Here is a 16,964-nt window from a genome sequence, read left to right as displayed (position 1 = left end):
ATAATGAGTGGGTGAATTTAAAAAGCAGAAAGAACAATTCTTAATTCTGTACCTTCTTAGCCATATGTCAAGAGATGCATCTACTAATTAAATGTCTTCTGAATGAATTTAAGCTAGACAAGTATGGGTTTCAGGAGAAAATGCTGGACTGAACATGTCTTCTAATGTGTGTCAAAAACAATAGTGTATCAGAGGTGCAGGGACCATAGAAACTCTGCATCCTTCATTTGTCCATTTGAATGATGCCACTGACCTGCTGCTTTCCAGACCTGGTTTTAATTCTTTTGGGTTTCTTTTTCACAGAATTTGAAAAAAAAAAAATACTGAATATGGAGTTTCCCAAGAAAACAGGTTTAATTGTATATGCGTATACAAGATTTACAAATAAGAAGGAGAAAGAGAATGTGTGAGTTTGTGAGTGTGTTTCCAGTATATACATAGAAAAATATATCACAAAGAGATAAGGTGCAAATATTTACATAGATGCTCCGATGCATTGGTTGAGAAGAGTAATTTCCTTATAGAGAGATAGGTCAAAAGTAAATGACAAAAGAATGGAATAAATGCAGAATCAGGATCAGATAGAATTCTTCACTTTACCACTTTCAGTTTTTAAGGGATGATAATATGTCTTCCCCTAACCACACTGCAGTGACTGAATTCATTCTCCTGGGACTCACAGATGACCCAGTGCTACAGAAGGCCCTGTTTGGGGTGTTCCTGGTGATCTATCTAGTCACACTGGCAGGGAATCTGGGCATGATCATGCTGATCAGGACCAATCCCCACCTCCAGACCCCCATGTACTTCTTCCTCAGCCACCTCTCCTTTGTAGACCTTTGCTATTCCTCCAATGTTACTCCAAATATGCTGCACAATTTCCTCTCAGACCAGAAGACCATCTCCTATGCTGGATGCTTCACACAGTGCCTTCTCTTCATTGCCCTGGTGATCACTGAGTTTTATCTCCTTGCTTCAATGGCCTTGGACCGCTATGTAGCCATCTGCAGCCCTCTATATTACAGCACCAGGATGTCCAAGGACATTTGCATCTTTCTAGTCACAGTCCCTTATACTTGTGGATTCTTCAATGGTCTCTCTCAGGCACTGCTGACCTTTCACTTGTCCTTCTGTGACTCCCTTGAGATTAACCATTTCTACTGTGCTGATCCTCCTCTGATAATGTTGGCCTGCTCTGACACCTATGTCAAAAAGATGGCAATGTTTGTGGTTGCTGGTTTCACTCTCTCGAGTTCTTTGTTCATCATTCTTCTGTCTTATGTTTTCATCATTGCATCTATCTTGGCGATCCGTTCTGTGGAAGGCAGGCACAAAGCCTTTTCTACCTGTGGTTCCCACCTGGCAATAGTCACTCTATTTTATGGAACCCTCTTCTGCATGTACTTGAGGCCTCCAACTGAGAAGTCTGTAAAGGAGTCCAAAATATTTGCAGTCTTTTATAGTTTTTTGAGCCCAATGTTGAACCCATTGATCTACAGTATGAGGAACAAGGATGTGATCCAAGCCATGCAGCAAATGATTAAGAGAAATCTTTCATAAAATTGCAGTTTAAGCATCTGTTCACTTGATATGACTAAGTGTCCATAGCAACTTTGTGTTATAGAGATTAGAAATGAATAACACAGAACTCTAACTGTGATAGAATTCCAGGTTCCATTTTTTTTTTTTTTTTGAGGATCAGAATCATTTAGACATTGGGACATGACGTATAGCAATCTCTTCTTTTGGTTAAGCAAAGAGCTGTGTTTCACTCTTAGCCAACAGAATATTCTGATGTCAAGATTTATATCCAGTTTGAAAATGTGTTTTAAAATCATTGTAAAGTACTTAACATTTTGCCTAAATTTTGTAGTCTTGAAAATCACTGTGGCTTTTAGGACCCAAATTTAAACTCAGTCTTTGCAATTCTTAATCCAATGGTTGACCTATTTGGAGTCTCTTATTTTTTAATATTCTAATTATTGACCTCTATTTGTGATTTATGTTTTTGTACTCTGTAAGTCTTTGTGTGAAACTTACCTCAGAAATTATTGAGAGTATACATCAACATGTATGAAAATAATCATAAGTAACACAATTATATTTGAGTTCTCACTTTTATGTCATTATGCATTAAATCCTAACAAATGAACTAGTGAGAAAATGATCATCTCCATTTATAAGTTTTACTTTGTTAGGCACAGGGAGACCCTTTAGGATCTACCCAAAGTCATTCAGCCATTTAGTAGCACAAAGGCAATTTGATTTCATATTCTCTCTCTTTCAAATTCATATTGAAGTGGCTAAACCTCTTTTGTGTGCATGATAAGTTACTTCAGTTGTATCTGACTCTTTGTGACCTTATGGACTGTAGCCCACCAGGCTCCTCTGACCATGGGATTCTCCAGGCAAGAATACTGGAGTGGGGTGCCATGCCTCCCCCAGAGGACCTTCCTAACCCAGGGATCGAAGCCGCATCTCTTACCTCTCCTGCTTTGGCAGGGGGTTCCTTTAGCACTAGAACCACCTGAAGAACTCAGCTAAACCACTTATTTTTTTATTTTTTATTTTTAAACTATTGCCACTTTTATTTAGTAATTGATACACTTGTTTTAAAAACAAAATAATTTTCACAAAAAGAAATAATATTTTCTACTCACTATAAATATATAGTTTATGTCTTCATTGATGTTTCTTTGTCTTCTGTGTGTGTGTATTAATAAACCACTTATTATACAACAAATACCGGATGGGATGTTGGGGGTGATGAATTGACCAGTCTATTGCTATAAATGATCATGGTGATTGTAATGAGAGCAAGATAACTAATAACAGCTAATGTGAATTTCTTCTACATGTCCTCAGGATAATTTGTGGGTAATATAATAGAACTGTCTTGTTGTTCCATGTAAAGCAGGCAATTTTGATATGTGGAAGATTTATTTTGACCATATTTTATGAATATATTTTTCAGATGATAAAACATACATGTTAATTATAAATGACTAGAAAATAAAAACAGATGTGAAGAAATAACTTTTATGAGTTATGTGTTCTAAACCAATGAATGAATTCTCTTTGTGTTTTTAAATATTGCTTCTCAATAATATTATGCACATATATTATTATAATTGATAAAGCAAAATTGGAATCATGTGCTATATATAAATCTTGAGTTTCATTTGATAGTATAAGGTTTACATTTCAAAGATACTATTTTCGGTGAACACCACTTTTAATGCAGTTAATATTAACAATTAAATCACACTAACTTAGTTACAAAAATAATTGAACATATTAATTGTAGAAAAACAAAGAAATACCAAAATATATAAAATGTAATATTTTCCCTGTATTTTTTAATTAATTAATTTATTTTAATTGGAGGCTAATTACTTTATAATATTGTAGTGGGTTTTGCCATACAATGACATGAATCAGCCATGAGCGTACATGTGTTGCCCATCCTGAACTCACCTCACAGCTCTCTCCCCATCCCATCCCTCTGGGTTATCCCAGTGCACCAGCCCTGAGCACCCTGTCTCATGCATTGAACCTGGACTGGTGATCTCTTTCACATATGATAACGAGAGGGTAACAAGTAGGAAGGCTAGGGGTTTCCAAATGGAGGAAATAGACTGCGTGTGTCAGACATTTTTCTCTCTCTTGAGCGGCAGGAGGAAACGCACTAGCGATATTTTTTTTCCTTCTCTATACAAATTTAAAAGGTTTCTCTTAAAATACTGTGTTGCCATAATGACATTTGGTTTCACTTGAAGTTAACTGTTCTCAAACCTTGAGTTAATCAATGCATTTTTCTTATGGAAATGTTTGTCTTAAGCTATGTTAATGTACTATGCATTTACCCCAGACTTTGTCTTCAAGTTGGTTCCACCTAATAGCTCAGAATCTACTTGACAAACCAGTTATGTTATATTCAGATATTGTTCCCCTGACTGTGAAGAAAGCGGAGTGCCAAAGAATTGATGCTTTTGAACTGTGGTGCTGGAGAAGACTCTTGAGAGTCCCTTGGACTGCAAAGAGATCCATCAGTCCATTCTGAAGGAGATCAGTCCTGGGTGTTCTTTGGAAGGAATGATGCTGAAGCTGAAACTCCAATACTTTGGCCACCTCATGCAAAGAGTTGACTCATTGGAAAAGACCCTGATGCTGGGAGGGATTAGGGGTAGGAGGAGAAGGGGATGACAGAGGATGAGATGTCTGGATGGCATCATCGACTCAATGGACATGAGTTTGAGTGAACTCCGGGAGTTGGTGATGGCATGCTGCAATTCATGGGGTTGCAAAGAGTCGGACATGACTGAGCGACTGAACCGAACTGAACTGAATCTATGTAAACAAAACTATTTGTATGGTAATCTGCCCTTCTACAAGATTCAAGTCAATCATTTTATGTCCCAGGATGAATCTTCTGGTGCCAAGATTATCCCAAAATGCATCTTATGGATGAGGGGCCTGGTGCCATTCTGAGTTTTAAGACATTCCTTTCTTTCATTAACAGACTGCTCAGTTCAGTTCAGTTCAGTTGCTCAGTTGTGTCCTACTTAGCAGGGGGGTACTCTTTCTGCTCCCTTCTGATGCCTATGTCAGAAGCTTTATCTATCTCCTTTATACTTTAATAAAACTTTATTACACGAAAGCTCTGAGCGATCAAGCCTCGTCTCTGGCCCTGGGTTGAATTCTCCTCCAGAGGCCAAGAATCCTGGCATCTTTTCGTGAGTCAATAACAACCTTTCAATAATATACGTGCTTCAAAGCTATTATCTCAGATCATCCCACCCTTGCCTTCTCCCACAGAGTTCAAAAGCCTGTTCTTTACATCTGTGTCTCTGTCTTGCACAGAGAGTCATGGTTACCATCTTTCTAAATTCCATATATATGTGCGTTAATATACTGTATTGGTGTTTTTCTTTGGACTTACTTCACTCTGTATAATAGTCTCCAGTTTCATCCACCTCATTAGAACTGATTCAAATACATTATTTATAATAGCTGAGTAATACTCCATTGTGTATATGTACCACAGTTTTCTTATCCACTCATCTGCCAATGAACATGTAGGTTGCTTCCGTGTCCTGGCTGTTGTAAACAGTGCTGAAGTGAACATCGGGGTACACGTGTCTCTTTCAATTCTGGTTTTCTTGGTGTGTATGCCCAGTAATGGGATTACTGGTTCGTATGGTAGTTCTATTCCCATTTTTTTAAGGAATCTCCATACTGTTCTCTATAGTGGCTGTACTAGTCTGCATTCCCACCAACAGTGTAAGAGTGTTCCTTTTTCTCCACACCCTCTCCAGCATTTATTGTTTGTAGACTTTTTGATAGCAGCCATTCTGACCAGCGTGAGATGGTACCTCATTGACTTCAGTTTCTTGTTGGCTCCTGAAAGTGTCCACACACAGTTCATTGTCACAATGGTATCTTCCTAAGGAAACTCGCAATATATCTGCTTATCTCAAATCCAGAGAGAAAGAGATACTACTGGCAAGACAAAAGTAACAATTTTATATTGCCTAATTATGTAAGTGACATCCATCATCTTTGCCACTTTCTGTGCACCCTCTTCAGCATTTGTTGTTTGTAGACTTTGACAGCAGCCATTCTGACTGACGTGAGATGGTACCTTATTGTGGTTTTGATTTGCATTTCTCTGATAATGAGTGATGTTGAACATCTTTTCATGTGTGTATTAGCCATTTGTATGTCTTCTTTGGAGAAATGTCTGTTTAGTTCTTTGGCCCCCGTCTTTTAACTGGGTCGTTTATTTTTCTAGAATTGAACTGCAGGAGCTGCTTGTATATTTTTGAGATTAATTCTTTGTCAGTTGCTTCCTTTGCTATTATTTTCTCCCATTCTGAAGGCTGTCTTTTCACCTTGCTTATAGTTTCCTTTGCTGTGCACAAGCTTTCAATTAGGCCCCACTTGTTTATTTTTGCTTTTATTTCCATAAATCTGGGAGGATCCTGCTATGATTTATGTCACAGGGTGTTCTGCCTATGTTTTCCTCTAGGAGTTTTATAGTTTCTGGTCTTACATTTAGATATTTAGTCCATTTTGAGTTTATTTTTGTGTATGGTGTTAGAAAGTGTTCTAGATTCATTCTTTTTTTTTTTTTTTTTTTACAAGTAGTTGACCAGTTTCCCCAGCACCACTTGTTAAACAGATTGTCTTTTATCCATTGTATATCCTCGCCACCTTTGTGAAAGATAAGATCTGTGGGTTTATCTCTGGGCTTTCTATTTTGTTCCATTGATCTATATTTCTGTCTTTGTGCCAGTACTATACTGTCTTGATGACTGTAGCTTTATAGTATAGTCTGAAGTTAGGCAGGTTGATTCCTCTAGTTCCATTCTTCTTTCTCAAGATTCCTTTCACTATTCGAGGTTTTTGTATTTCCATACAAATTGCAAAATTATTTATTCCGGTTCTCTGAAAAATACCGTTGGTAGCTTGATATGGATTGCATTGAATACATAGATTGTTTTGGGTAGTATACTGATTTTCACTATAGCGATTCTTCCAATCCATGAACATGGTATATTTCTCCATCTATTTGTGTCATCTTTGATTTTGTTCATCAATGTTTTATAGTTTTCTATATATAGGTCTTTTTTTTTTCCATAGGTAGATTTACTCCTAAGTATTTTATTCTTTTTGTTGCAATGGTGAATGGAATTGTTTCCTTAATTTCTCTTTCTGTTTACTCATTGTTAGTGTATAGGAATGCAAGGGATTTCTGTGTGTTAATTTTACTATGTTCATTGATTAACTCTAGTAATTTTTTGGTGGAGTCTTTAGGGTTTTCTATGTAGAGGATCATGTCATCTGCAAACAGTGAGAGTTTTACTTCTTTTCCAATCTGGATTTCATTTCTTTTCTTCTGCTGTGGCTAAAACTTCCAAAACTATGTTGAATAGTAGTGGTGAGAGTGGGCACCCTTGTCTTGTTCCTGACTTTAGTGGAAATGTTTTCTATCTTGCACCACTGAGGATAATGTTAGCTGTGGGTTTATCATATATTGCTTTTATTATGTTGAGGTATGTTACTTCTATGAATGATTTCTGGAGAATTGTTATTGTAAATGGATGTTGAGTTTTGTCAAAGGATTTCTCAGCATCTATTGAAATAATCATATGGTTTTTATCTTTCAATTTGTTAATGTGGTATATCACATTGATTGATCTGTAAATATTGAAGAATCCTTGCATTCCTGGGATAAAGCCCACTTGGTCATGGTGTATGATCTTTTTAATGTGTTGTTGGATTCTGTTTGCTAGAATTTTGTTAAGGATTTTTGCATCTATGTTCATCAGTGATATTGGCTTGTAGTTTTCTTTTTTTGTGGCATCTTTATTTGGTTTTGGTATTAGGGTGATGGTGGCCTCATAGAATGAGTTTGGAAGTTTACCTTCCTCTGCAATTTTCTGGAAGAGTTTGAGGAGGATAGGTGTTAGCTCTTCTCTAAATGGTAGAATGGTAGAATTTTTTGGTAAAATGCAGCTTTGAAGCTGTCTGGTCCTGGGCTTTTGTTTGTTGGAAGATTTCTGATTATAGTTTCAATTTCTGTGCTTGTGATAGGTTTGTTAAGATTTTCTATTTCTTCCTTGGCCAGTTTTGGAAAGTTATACTTTTCTAAGAATTTTCCCATTTCTTGCAAGTTGTCCATTTTATTGGCATATAGTTGCTGATAGTAGTTTCTTATGATCCTTCGTATCTCTGTGTTGTCTGTTGTGATGTCTCCATTTTAATTTCTAATTTTATTGATTTGATTCTTCTCCGTTTTTTTCTTGATGAGTCTGGCTAATGGTTTGGCTATTTTATTTATCTTCTCAAGAACCAGCTTTTAGCTTTGTTGATTTTTGCTATAGTTTTGTTTCTTTTTTTTCTTTTTCTTTTTCGTTTATTTCTGCCCTAATTTTTATGAGTTCTTCCTTTCTACTAACCCTGGGGTTCTTCATTTCTTCTTTTTCTAGTTGCTCTATGTGTAGAGTTAGGTTTTCATTTGATTTTTATCTTGTTTCTTGCAGTAAGCTTGTATTGCTATGAACCTTCCCGTTAGCACTGCTTTTACTGAATCCCATAGGTTTTGGGTTGTGTTTTCATTTTCATTTGTTTCTGTGCATATTTTTATTTCTTTTTTAAAATTTCTTCTGTGATTTGTTGGTTATTCAGAAGTGTGTTGTTTAGCCTCCATATGTTTGCATTTTTAATAGTTTTTTTTTTTTTTCCCCCCTGTAGTTGACATCTAATCTTACCACGTTGTGGTCAGAAAAGAGGCTTGAAATGATTTCCATTTTTTGGAATTTACCAAAGGTAGATTTATGGCCAGGATGTGATCTGTCCTGGAGAAGGTTCCATGTGCACTTGAGAAAAAGGTGAAATTCATTTTGGGGGGGGGGTGAAACGTCCTATAGATATCAATTAGATCTAACCCGTCCCTTGTATCAGTTAAAGTTTGTGTTTCCTTGCTAGTTTTATGTTTAGTTGATTTATCCATAGGTGTAAGTGGGGTATTAAAGCCTTCCACTATTATTGCTTTACTGTTAATTTCTGCTTTCATACTTGTTAGCATTTGCCTTACATATTGTGGTGTGCCTATGTTGGGTGCATATATATTTATAATTGTTATATTTTCTTCTTGTATTGATTCTTTGATCATTATGTAGTGTCTTTCTTTGTCTCTTTTTACAGCCTTTATTTCAAAGTCTATTTTATCTGATATGAGTATTGTTACTCCTGCTTTCTTTTGGTCTCTATTTGCATGAAATATCTTTTTCCAGCCCTTCACTTTCAGTCTGTATGTGTCCCTTGGTTTGAGGTGGGTCTCTTGTAGACAGCATATATAGGGGTCTTGTTTTTGTATCCATTCAGCCAGTCTTTGTCTTTTGGTTAGGACATTCAAACCATTTACATTTAAGGTAATTATTGATAAGTATGATTCCATTTAAATTTACTTTGTTGTTTTGGTTTCGAGTTTATACACCTTTTCTCTGTTTCCTGTCTAGAGAAGATCCTTTAACGTTTGTTGTAGAGCTTGTTTGGTGCTGCTGAACTCTCTCAGCTTTTGCTTGTCTGTAAAGCTTTTAATTTCTCCTTCATATTTGGATGAGATCTTTGCTGAGTACAGTAATCTGGGTTGTAGGCTTTTCTCTTTCATCACTTTAAGTATGTCCTGCCATTCCCTTCTGGCCTGAAGAGTTTTTATTGAAAGACAATATTCATTCTTTGTGTTTGATCTTAATTAATTTGATTAATATGTGCCTTGGTGTGTTTCTCCTTGGGTTTATCCTGTTTGGACTTGCTTGGTTTCTTGGCCTTGGATGGCTATTTCCTTCACCATTTTAGGGAACTTTTCAACTATTATCTCCTCAAGTATTTCTCACGACCTTTCTTTTTGTGTTCTTCTGGGACTCCTATGATTCGAATGTTGGGGCATTTGACACTGTTCCAGAGGTCTTTGAAGTTGTCCTCATTTCTTTTATTTTTTTCTTTTTTCCTCTCTGCTTCATTTATTTCCATCATTCTATCTTCCACCTCACTAATCCTATCTTCTGCCTCAGTTATTCTACTGTTGGTTCCCTCCAGTGTGCTTTTGATCTCAGTTATTGCATTATTCATTATTGATTGACTCTTTTATTTCTTCTAGGTGCTTGTGAAACATTTATTGCATAGTCTCAATTCTTGTCTCCAGACTATTTATCTGTAACTCCATTTTGTTTTCAAGATTTGGGGTCATTTTTACTATCATTATTCTGAATTCTTTTTCAGATAGACTCCTTATCTCCCCCTCTTTTGTTTGGTTTGGTGGGCATTGATCATGTTCTTTTACCTGCTGAATATTTCTCTGCTTTTTCATCTTGTTTACATTGCTGTGTTTGGGGTGGCCTTTCTGTATGCCGGTAGTTTGTGTTTCCCCTTTATTGTGGAGGTTCCTCCCTGTGGGTGGGGTTGGATGAATGGCTTGTCAAGGGTTCCTGGTTAGGGAAGTTTGCATTGGTGTTCTGGTGGGTGAAGCTGGATCTCTTCTCTCTGGAGTGCAATGAAGTGTAAAGTAGTGAGTTTTGAGGTGTCTATGGGTTTGGTGTGACTTTTGGCCACCTGAATATTAATGCTCAGGGTTATATTCCTGTGTTGCTGGAGAATTAGCTTGGTATGTCTTGCTCTGAAATTTTTTGACTCTTGGGTGGGGCTTGGTTTCAGTGTAGGTATGGAGGCTTTTGGATGAGCTCTTGTCAATTAATGTTCCCTGGAGTCAGGAGTTTTCTGGTGTTCTCAAATTTTGGATTTAAGCCTCCTGCCTCTGGTTTTCAGTCTTATTCTTATAGTAGCCTCAAGACTTCTTCATCTATATCACACTGATGATAAAACATCTCCTTTCGAAGAGAATGGGTTGCCTTTCTAGGTGCCTGGGGTCCTCTGCCAGCATTCAGAAGTTGTTTTGTGGAATTTGCTCAGCGTTCAAATGATCCTTCTGTGAATTTGTGGGGGAGAAAGTGGTCTCCCATCCTATTCCTCTGCCATCTTAGGACCTCCATCATTGTTTAGTGAAAGATTTTTAAAATTCTTCAATGTTTTAAAATTTTCAAGTTTCATACACATGATTTTACATATTCTAATAACTCGATTTTCCCCTAACCCTATATTGCCTTTCCCCACTTCCCTCTCCCCACTGGTAGCCATAGTTTGGTTTCTATATTTTTGAGTTTACTTCTTTTTTTTGTTTACTTATCAAGTTTTTTATATTTTTGCTATTCCACATACATGTCATATCATACAATATTTGTGTGTTTTCTCTTTCTGCATTATTTCAGCAGTTTAATACCCTCCAAATGAATCCATGTTCTCACAAACAGCAAAACTGTATTCATATACAATAAATCCTTTACATATGAACCTTTAAACTCTGAATTTTCAAAAATGTGAATGTGTTGTTCACATGTCAAATCACATAATTTAGTTCTCATGACTGGTGTACATTATGTGTGTAAATCCTCTACAAGTTGGTTGTGCTTTTGTGTATTCTACTGTACAATAGTGTACATTATCTTTCTTTCAAAGATATCCAGAGGCAAGTGTAAAAGCAGTGTTGATTTTGAAGGACACTTCAGATCCTCTGTATAGATTCCCACTTAACTACACTGGTTTGATGAATGGAAACATATGACATGAAGAAAAAGATAACTACAGGTGCCTCATCATCAATAGAAATGTCCTTTTCTGCTCTGTGTAGTTGATACCCATGTCCATCTCAGTCAGAGATACTGCTTGGTCATGTCAAAGGGGAGGAGGGAGCAAGAATTATCTCACTATTCTGCTTGCCCAGGTGACTCTAATTCTCACGAAAGGGGGTGGAGAAGCATGTATAAGCCACATTCTCATATCCAGTTTTATCTGCAATAATGCTGGTATTTTAGCTGATAAAGAATCCACCTGCAATGCAGGAGACCGTGGTTCAATTCCTGGGTCAGGAAGTTCCCCTGCAGAAGGAGTAGACTACCCACTCCAGTGTTCTTGGGCTTCCTTGATGACTCAGACAGTAAAGAATCTGCCTGCAATGCAAAGACTTGGGTACAACCCCTGGATTGAAAAGATCCACTGGAGGAGGCCATGGCAACCCACTCTAACATTCTTGCCTGGAGAATCCCTATGGACAGAGGTGCCTGGTAGGTGACAGTCCATGAAGTCACAAAGAGTCAGACTAGTTGAGTGAATAAGTACAGCACAATTCTATTAATTTTAATCTCTGACTCCTGTGTGTAGTCTACAAGTGATCCATGACCCAGAAGGATGATGATTCAATGGTCCTTTTTGTATCCAGCAATGGTGAAGCCAGAAATATCACTTCAATCACATTTATTGAATAATTATTGTGCAACACTCTGGTCTGAGTCAGGGATGTGAGACAAAACAAAATCATACTCAGATGTTTTAACTGAAGAGAATTTAATGGAAAGAATTTAATTTAATAAGGAGAATACTGGCAGTGTTAAGTAAATCAGTCCATGAACTTGAAGTACCTAGAGGCTAAGTTCATAAGGCAATTTTCATACCAGTCCCAAAGCAGTCAACACAAGGGCCTCTGTCAGGATTCTAGTGTCACAAGATCCAGGAAGAGCATGCCAGGCCACCTTTTCAACACACACCTTAGCAGGAATTTTCCTTGAAAAGATGCAGCCACCTTTGCACTTCATTGTGAAACTGGGAGAAAATGAAATTTGCATACTTTTATCTTCCTCTCATTTCTGTTATGCTCCTGGTTTCTTCCATTGGCCTAACTCAGATGGAAACTAGACACTCAAGGAGCCCTATTGATGGAATTTAAAGATTAAGCTCCAGTTAGACCAAAAAAAAAAAAAAAAAAAAAAAAGATAAAAACGATAAACTGTACAGATGGTCTAGACTGACAAAAGAAGCATCATTAGCACATTTATATTATCTGTATATCCATGGTGTTCCCTTTGCTATGTGGTTCATAGCAAGGTTCAGAATCAGTAAATAAGTAGTTCAAATGCAGCCAAAGTTATCTGACTGTCTGATGGTTTTCCTATATCATTCAGTCTTCTATCTGCATGATAACTTAATAACTTACTCAAGTCAAGTCTCAAAATATCAAGACATTTAGGCATAAGTTAAAAAAAATGAGTCCCATTAGTATACCATTTCAGAAGATTTGATTCCCTGAAAATACTGGGGAGAGGCAAGAATCATGTCCTCAATGGGCTTAAGATTTTAAAAAGAGTAAATTACTAATGGTGGTTTATAGTCTAAATGATTTTCTGTGAAAAATAATTGAGCCCTAAGGTGTTGATCCCTCTGTGACAATTCTGGTATAAATTTCTCAGCTTCTACATATTTGTTCTGTCACTGGGAAGTCACCTTCTTTCTTAGGTAGGACTAGGTATTGCACAGTTTGCTGTGGTGTGTGCTTAGTCACTCAATCTTGTTTGACTCTTTGCGACCCCATGGACTGTAGCCCACCAGACTTCTCTGTCCATGAGGATTCTCCAGGCAGGAATACTGGAGTGGGTTGCCACGGCCTCCTCCAGGGGATTTTCCCAATCCAGGGATCAAACCCAGGTCTTCTGCATTGAGGGCTGATGCTTTACCATCTGAGCCACCAGGGAAGCCCAAGAATACTGGAATGGGTAGCCTATCCCTTCTCCAGGGGATCTTCTGGACCCTGCAGTCAAAACGGCGTCTCCTGCATTGCAGGCATATTCTTTACCAGCTAAGCAAAATTCTATTTTTCTCATAGTACAAATATCTATAAATATACCATAGAGTGGTATCACAATGGAAAAAGAAATAGATCAAAGGGCACAAGACAGAGCCTCAGGTCGTGAGCGTCTGTCAAGAATAGAAAGGTTTATAGTGTCACAAGCCATTTCTGTCCACTACTCTCTAAGACTACCTTGCCAAGTCAGTTCTTCGCATCAGGTGGCCAAAGTACTGGAGCTTCAGCTTCAGTATCAGTCCTTCCAATGAATGTTCAGGACTGATTTCTTTTAGGATGAACTGGTTGGATCTCCTTGCAGTCCAAGGGACTCTCAAGAGTCTTCTCCAACACCATAGCTCAAAAACGATGCACGATACTGTATGCTTGGGGCTGGTGCACTGGGACGACCCAGAGGGAGTGTATGGGGAGGGAGGAGGGAGGAGGGTTCAGGATGGGGAACACATGTATACCAGTGGTGGATTCATTTTGATATTTGGCAAAACTAATACAATTATGTAAAGTTTAAAAATAAAATAAAATTAAAAAAAATCCAAAACACATCAGTTCTTAGGTGCTCAGCTTTCTTTATGGTCCAACTCTTACATCCATACCTGACTACTGGAAAATCCATACCTTAGACTAGACAGACCTTTGTCAGCAAAGTAATGTCTCTGCTTTTTAATATGCTGTCTAGGATCATCATAGATTTTCTTCCAAGGAGATGGTCTCCTTTATCATGTACAAAAGTTGCAAAATGCACTTTATGATTTATTACATACTGTCTCAGTTTTATAAAAAGTACTATCATTATTATCAGTGTGACCTTTACAGAACTCAAATTGAATCCCAATCATACAACTTATTCTTACATTATGAAAGAGTTAAAATGAGGTAAAGTTACAACGAAATTATTAGAGTTTGGGGATGAGTGTGTCAATCACTTTTTAAAAAAATGTCTTCTCCTCAAGGGGACATTTTTAATACATTATTTTATCCCAATTATTGCCTCCTTTAATATTTAATACCACTGATAAATCTGGATATATAAAAATAATCACATATTGTTTATGTACTATATTTTTACCTGTATTTATACAAAAACACTGATTTAATTTTGTGTCCCATGAGCCAATTGCTGCTGCTGCTAAGTCAATTATTGCCCCAAATAATTGGCTGAAATATACAAAGCTAAGGATAGCTTGGGATACCTTACTGAAGTAAGATTTGGTAATGTAAGGGCAACCTGAGGTAGGCAAGTGTGGATAAAATGAACATACATCACAGGGTGAGGGACTAGCTTGAAAATGACCTTGAGGTTAGAGTGGCAGGTAGGCAGACACTGGTTCTATAAAGATCTATCTGTTCCGTTTCCCTAAATCATTCACCTGTGGGGGGAACAGAATGAATTTCAATTACTGACTCTTTAGACACCACATCAAAATCATTCTGAAAACAAAGAATCATAGTTTTAAAGAAAAGCAATATTTAAAGGGATGGTAAGTGACCTATTCATGATAATGATTTGTAGAAAAGATCTAAGCTTCTCAACTATGAAAAGACTTGCAGAAAAGCATTTGAAACTATGTAATTGTGTTCTATATTAAGTTAAATATTGAAGCATCTAGTGCATGATTACTAGGTTATTTCTGGATATTTAAAGAAAAATTTGATGTGGAACATTTTAAAAGACTACTGAATTTCTTATAATATTGCTTCTGTTTTATGTTTTGCTTTTTTGGCCATGAGGCATGTGGGATCATAGTTTCCTAAAAGGCGTTCAAATCCTTGTTCCCTGCATTGCAAAATGAAGTTTTAACTGCTGAATCACCTAGAAAGTCCCCTATGTAACTTCTTTATGCCATATGTGTTTAGAAGTTTGAAAGAAGTAGGCATTGATGATGTGAGTAATGGAAAATGATAAAAAACAAATGCATTTTTATTTCATTTACTTTAGACATCATTGGAAGCTGAGCAAACACAATGTTAAGGGAAAATTACACAGAAGTGACAGAGTTTATCCTCCTGGGACTGACAGATCGAGTTGAGTTGCAGCCTGTCCTTTTTGTGGTCTTCCTAGTCATCTACCTGATCACAGTCTTTGGCAATGTGAGCACGATTTTGTTAATCAGAGCTGACTCAAAGCTTCAGACTCCAATGTACTTCTTCCTCAGCCACCTCTCCTTTGTAGATCTCTGTTATGCAACCAATGTCACTCCTCAGATGCTGGTCAATCTTTTATCCAAGAGAAAAACTATTTCCTTCCTTGGTTGCTTTATACAGTTTGACTTTTTCATTTCCTTGGGGCTCACAGATAGCTATATGCTCACAGCAATGGCTTATGACCGCTACACGGCCATCTGCAAACCCTTGTTATATGGCAGCAAAATGTCCCGAGGTGTCTGTCTCTCTCTCGTTGCTACATCTTATACTTATGGCTTTGTAAACGGTCTCGCACAGACCATCCTGATGCTCCGCCTCTCCTTCTGTGGACCCAATGAAATCAACCACTTTTATTGTGCGGACCCACCTCTCCTAGTCCTGGCCTGCTCAGACACTCATGTCAATGAAACTGCCATGTTCGTGGTGGCTGGTTCCAACCTCGTGTTTTCTCTCACCATCATCCTCATTTCCTACGCTTTCATCTTTACAGCCATTCTGCAAATGCATTCTCCAGAAGGGAGGCGCAAGGCCTTCTCCACCTGTGGGTCTCATCTGACAGTTGTCACTATGTTTTATGGCACACTGTTCTGGATGTATCTGAGGCCGCCTTCTGAGGCATCTGTAGAACAGACCAAAACTGCAGCTGTTTTTTATATCTTTCTGAGTCCTATGCTTAACCCTTTGATCTACAGCCTTCGGAACAAAGATGTTAAAAGAGCGATAAGGAGAGTAATGCAAGAGAAAATTTTTGTTTAATTACGTACACATTTGGCCAGAGGTATGTAATATATTTGTATTTTATGACTGATTAGAGAGAATTTTAAATTAATAAGTCACTTTTTGTCATTGACTTAGTTTTTCCTTTTGAAATTCACTTATGAAATGTGAAAGAATCTGTCAGATCATTAGCTTGTGTCATTTCAGTGTATTTAAAAGGAATACCACATGGAAATTCAATGACAAGACCAGACAGCATTGCTATTTTTGTAATATTAGTAAAGGACAGATAATTCTGTGCACAGTACTTATAAAGGTAGAAAGTTGTAAAAGGCAGAATTACCAATGATCCTAAGAGATTGCCAATTTGTTTGATTTGAGGGGTTTAATATTTTCCAAATTATTTTCCAAAACTTGTCAATCGTATAAGGAGGAAAGTTTTTTCTTTGGTTGGTTGCTTTTTTCCTTTGTTCACATTATATGTCCAAGATCTTTGGGTATGTTAAATTATTACTTAAGAACTATACTAACGGAATCCTCATTGATTAAATGTTTGACAGAAATGCCAAATTTCCTTCAGATTTTTAAAAAATTATTTCTTTTAATTTTTTTAAACCAATATGCCTCCAGCACTAACTTATATTAGGCTTTCACTTTTTTTTTTTTAAATTATGCTCTGTTACCAGCTCACAGACAAAAATAGTGAATGATATAAAGAACACTTTTCGAAGCATAACTAATCATCATTAAGTTTTCACACAATGACGCTTGTTTCAAATTTGCACAAATCTCCATTTCATGGACCTGGCTGCTCACCTTTGGCATCTCCCCCGGGACATACAAGTTGGGG

At 37.2% G+C, this 16,964-nt stretch overlaps 2 protein-coding genes across 2 annotated transcripts; both read left to right on the top strand.

The window, feature by feature from the left end:
- The first annotated feature begins 627 nt into the window (after positions 1–627).
- LOC129628550 (olfactory receptor 5M10) lies at positions 628–1,560 on the top strand. The gene has a single exon (XM_055548005.1). The coding sequence runs from the start codon at positions 628–630 to the stop codon at positions 1,558–1,560; it is 933 nt and encodes a 310-aa protein (XP_055403980.1).
- Positions 1,561–15,217: 13,657 nt separating this feature from the next.
- Positions 15,218–16,153, top strand: LOC129628549 (olfactory receptor 1030-like). The gene has a single exon (XM_055548003.1). It carries the CDS (start codon positions 15,218–15,220, stop codon positions 16,151–16,153), a length of 936 nt encoding a protein of 311 aa, XP_055403978.1.
- Positions 16,154–16,964: the final 811 nt, after the last annotated feature.

This window comes from Bubalus kerabau, chromosome 15 (genome assembly GCF_029407905.1).
Source record: "Bubalus kerabau isolate K-KA32 ecotype Philippines breed swamp buffalo chromosome 15, PCC_UOA_SB_1v2, whole genome shotgun sequence".
Taxonomy (NCBI): domain Eukaryota; kingdom Metazoa; phylum Chordata; class Mammalia; order Artiodactyla; family Bovidae; genus Bubalus; species Bubalus kerabau.
The sequence above is the reverse complement of the archived record's forward strand: the minus strand, read 5'-3'. Positions and strand labels throughout refer to the sequence as shown.

What these genes read in the sequence shown, in the direction of transcription:
- LOC129628550 (XM_055548005.1), top strand. Translation starts at nt 628, where the DNA reads ATGTCTTCCCCTAACCACACTGCAGTGACTGAATTCATTCTCCTGGGA.
- LOC129628549 (XM_055548003.1), top strand. Translation starts at nt 15,218, where the DNA reads ATGTTAAGGGAAAATTACACAGAAGTGACAGAGTTTATCCTCCTGGGA.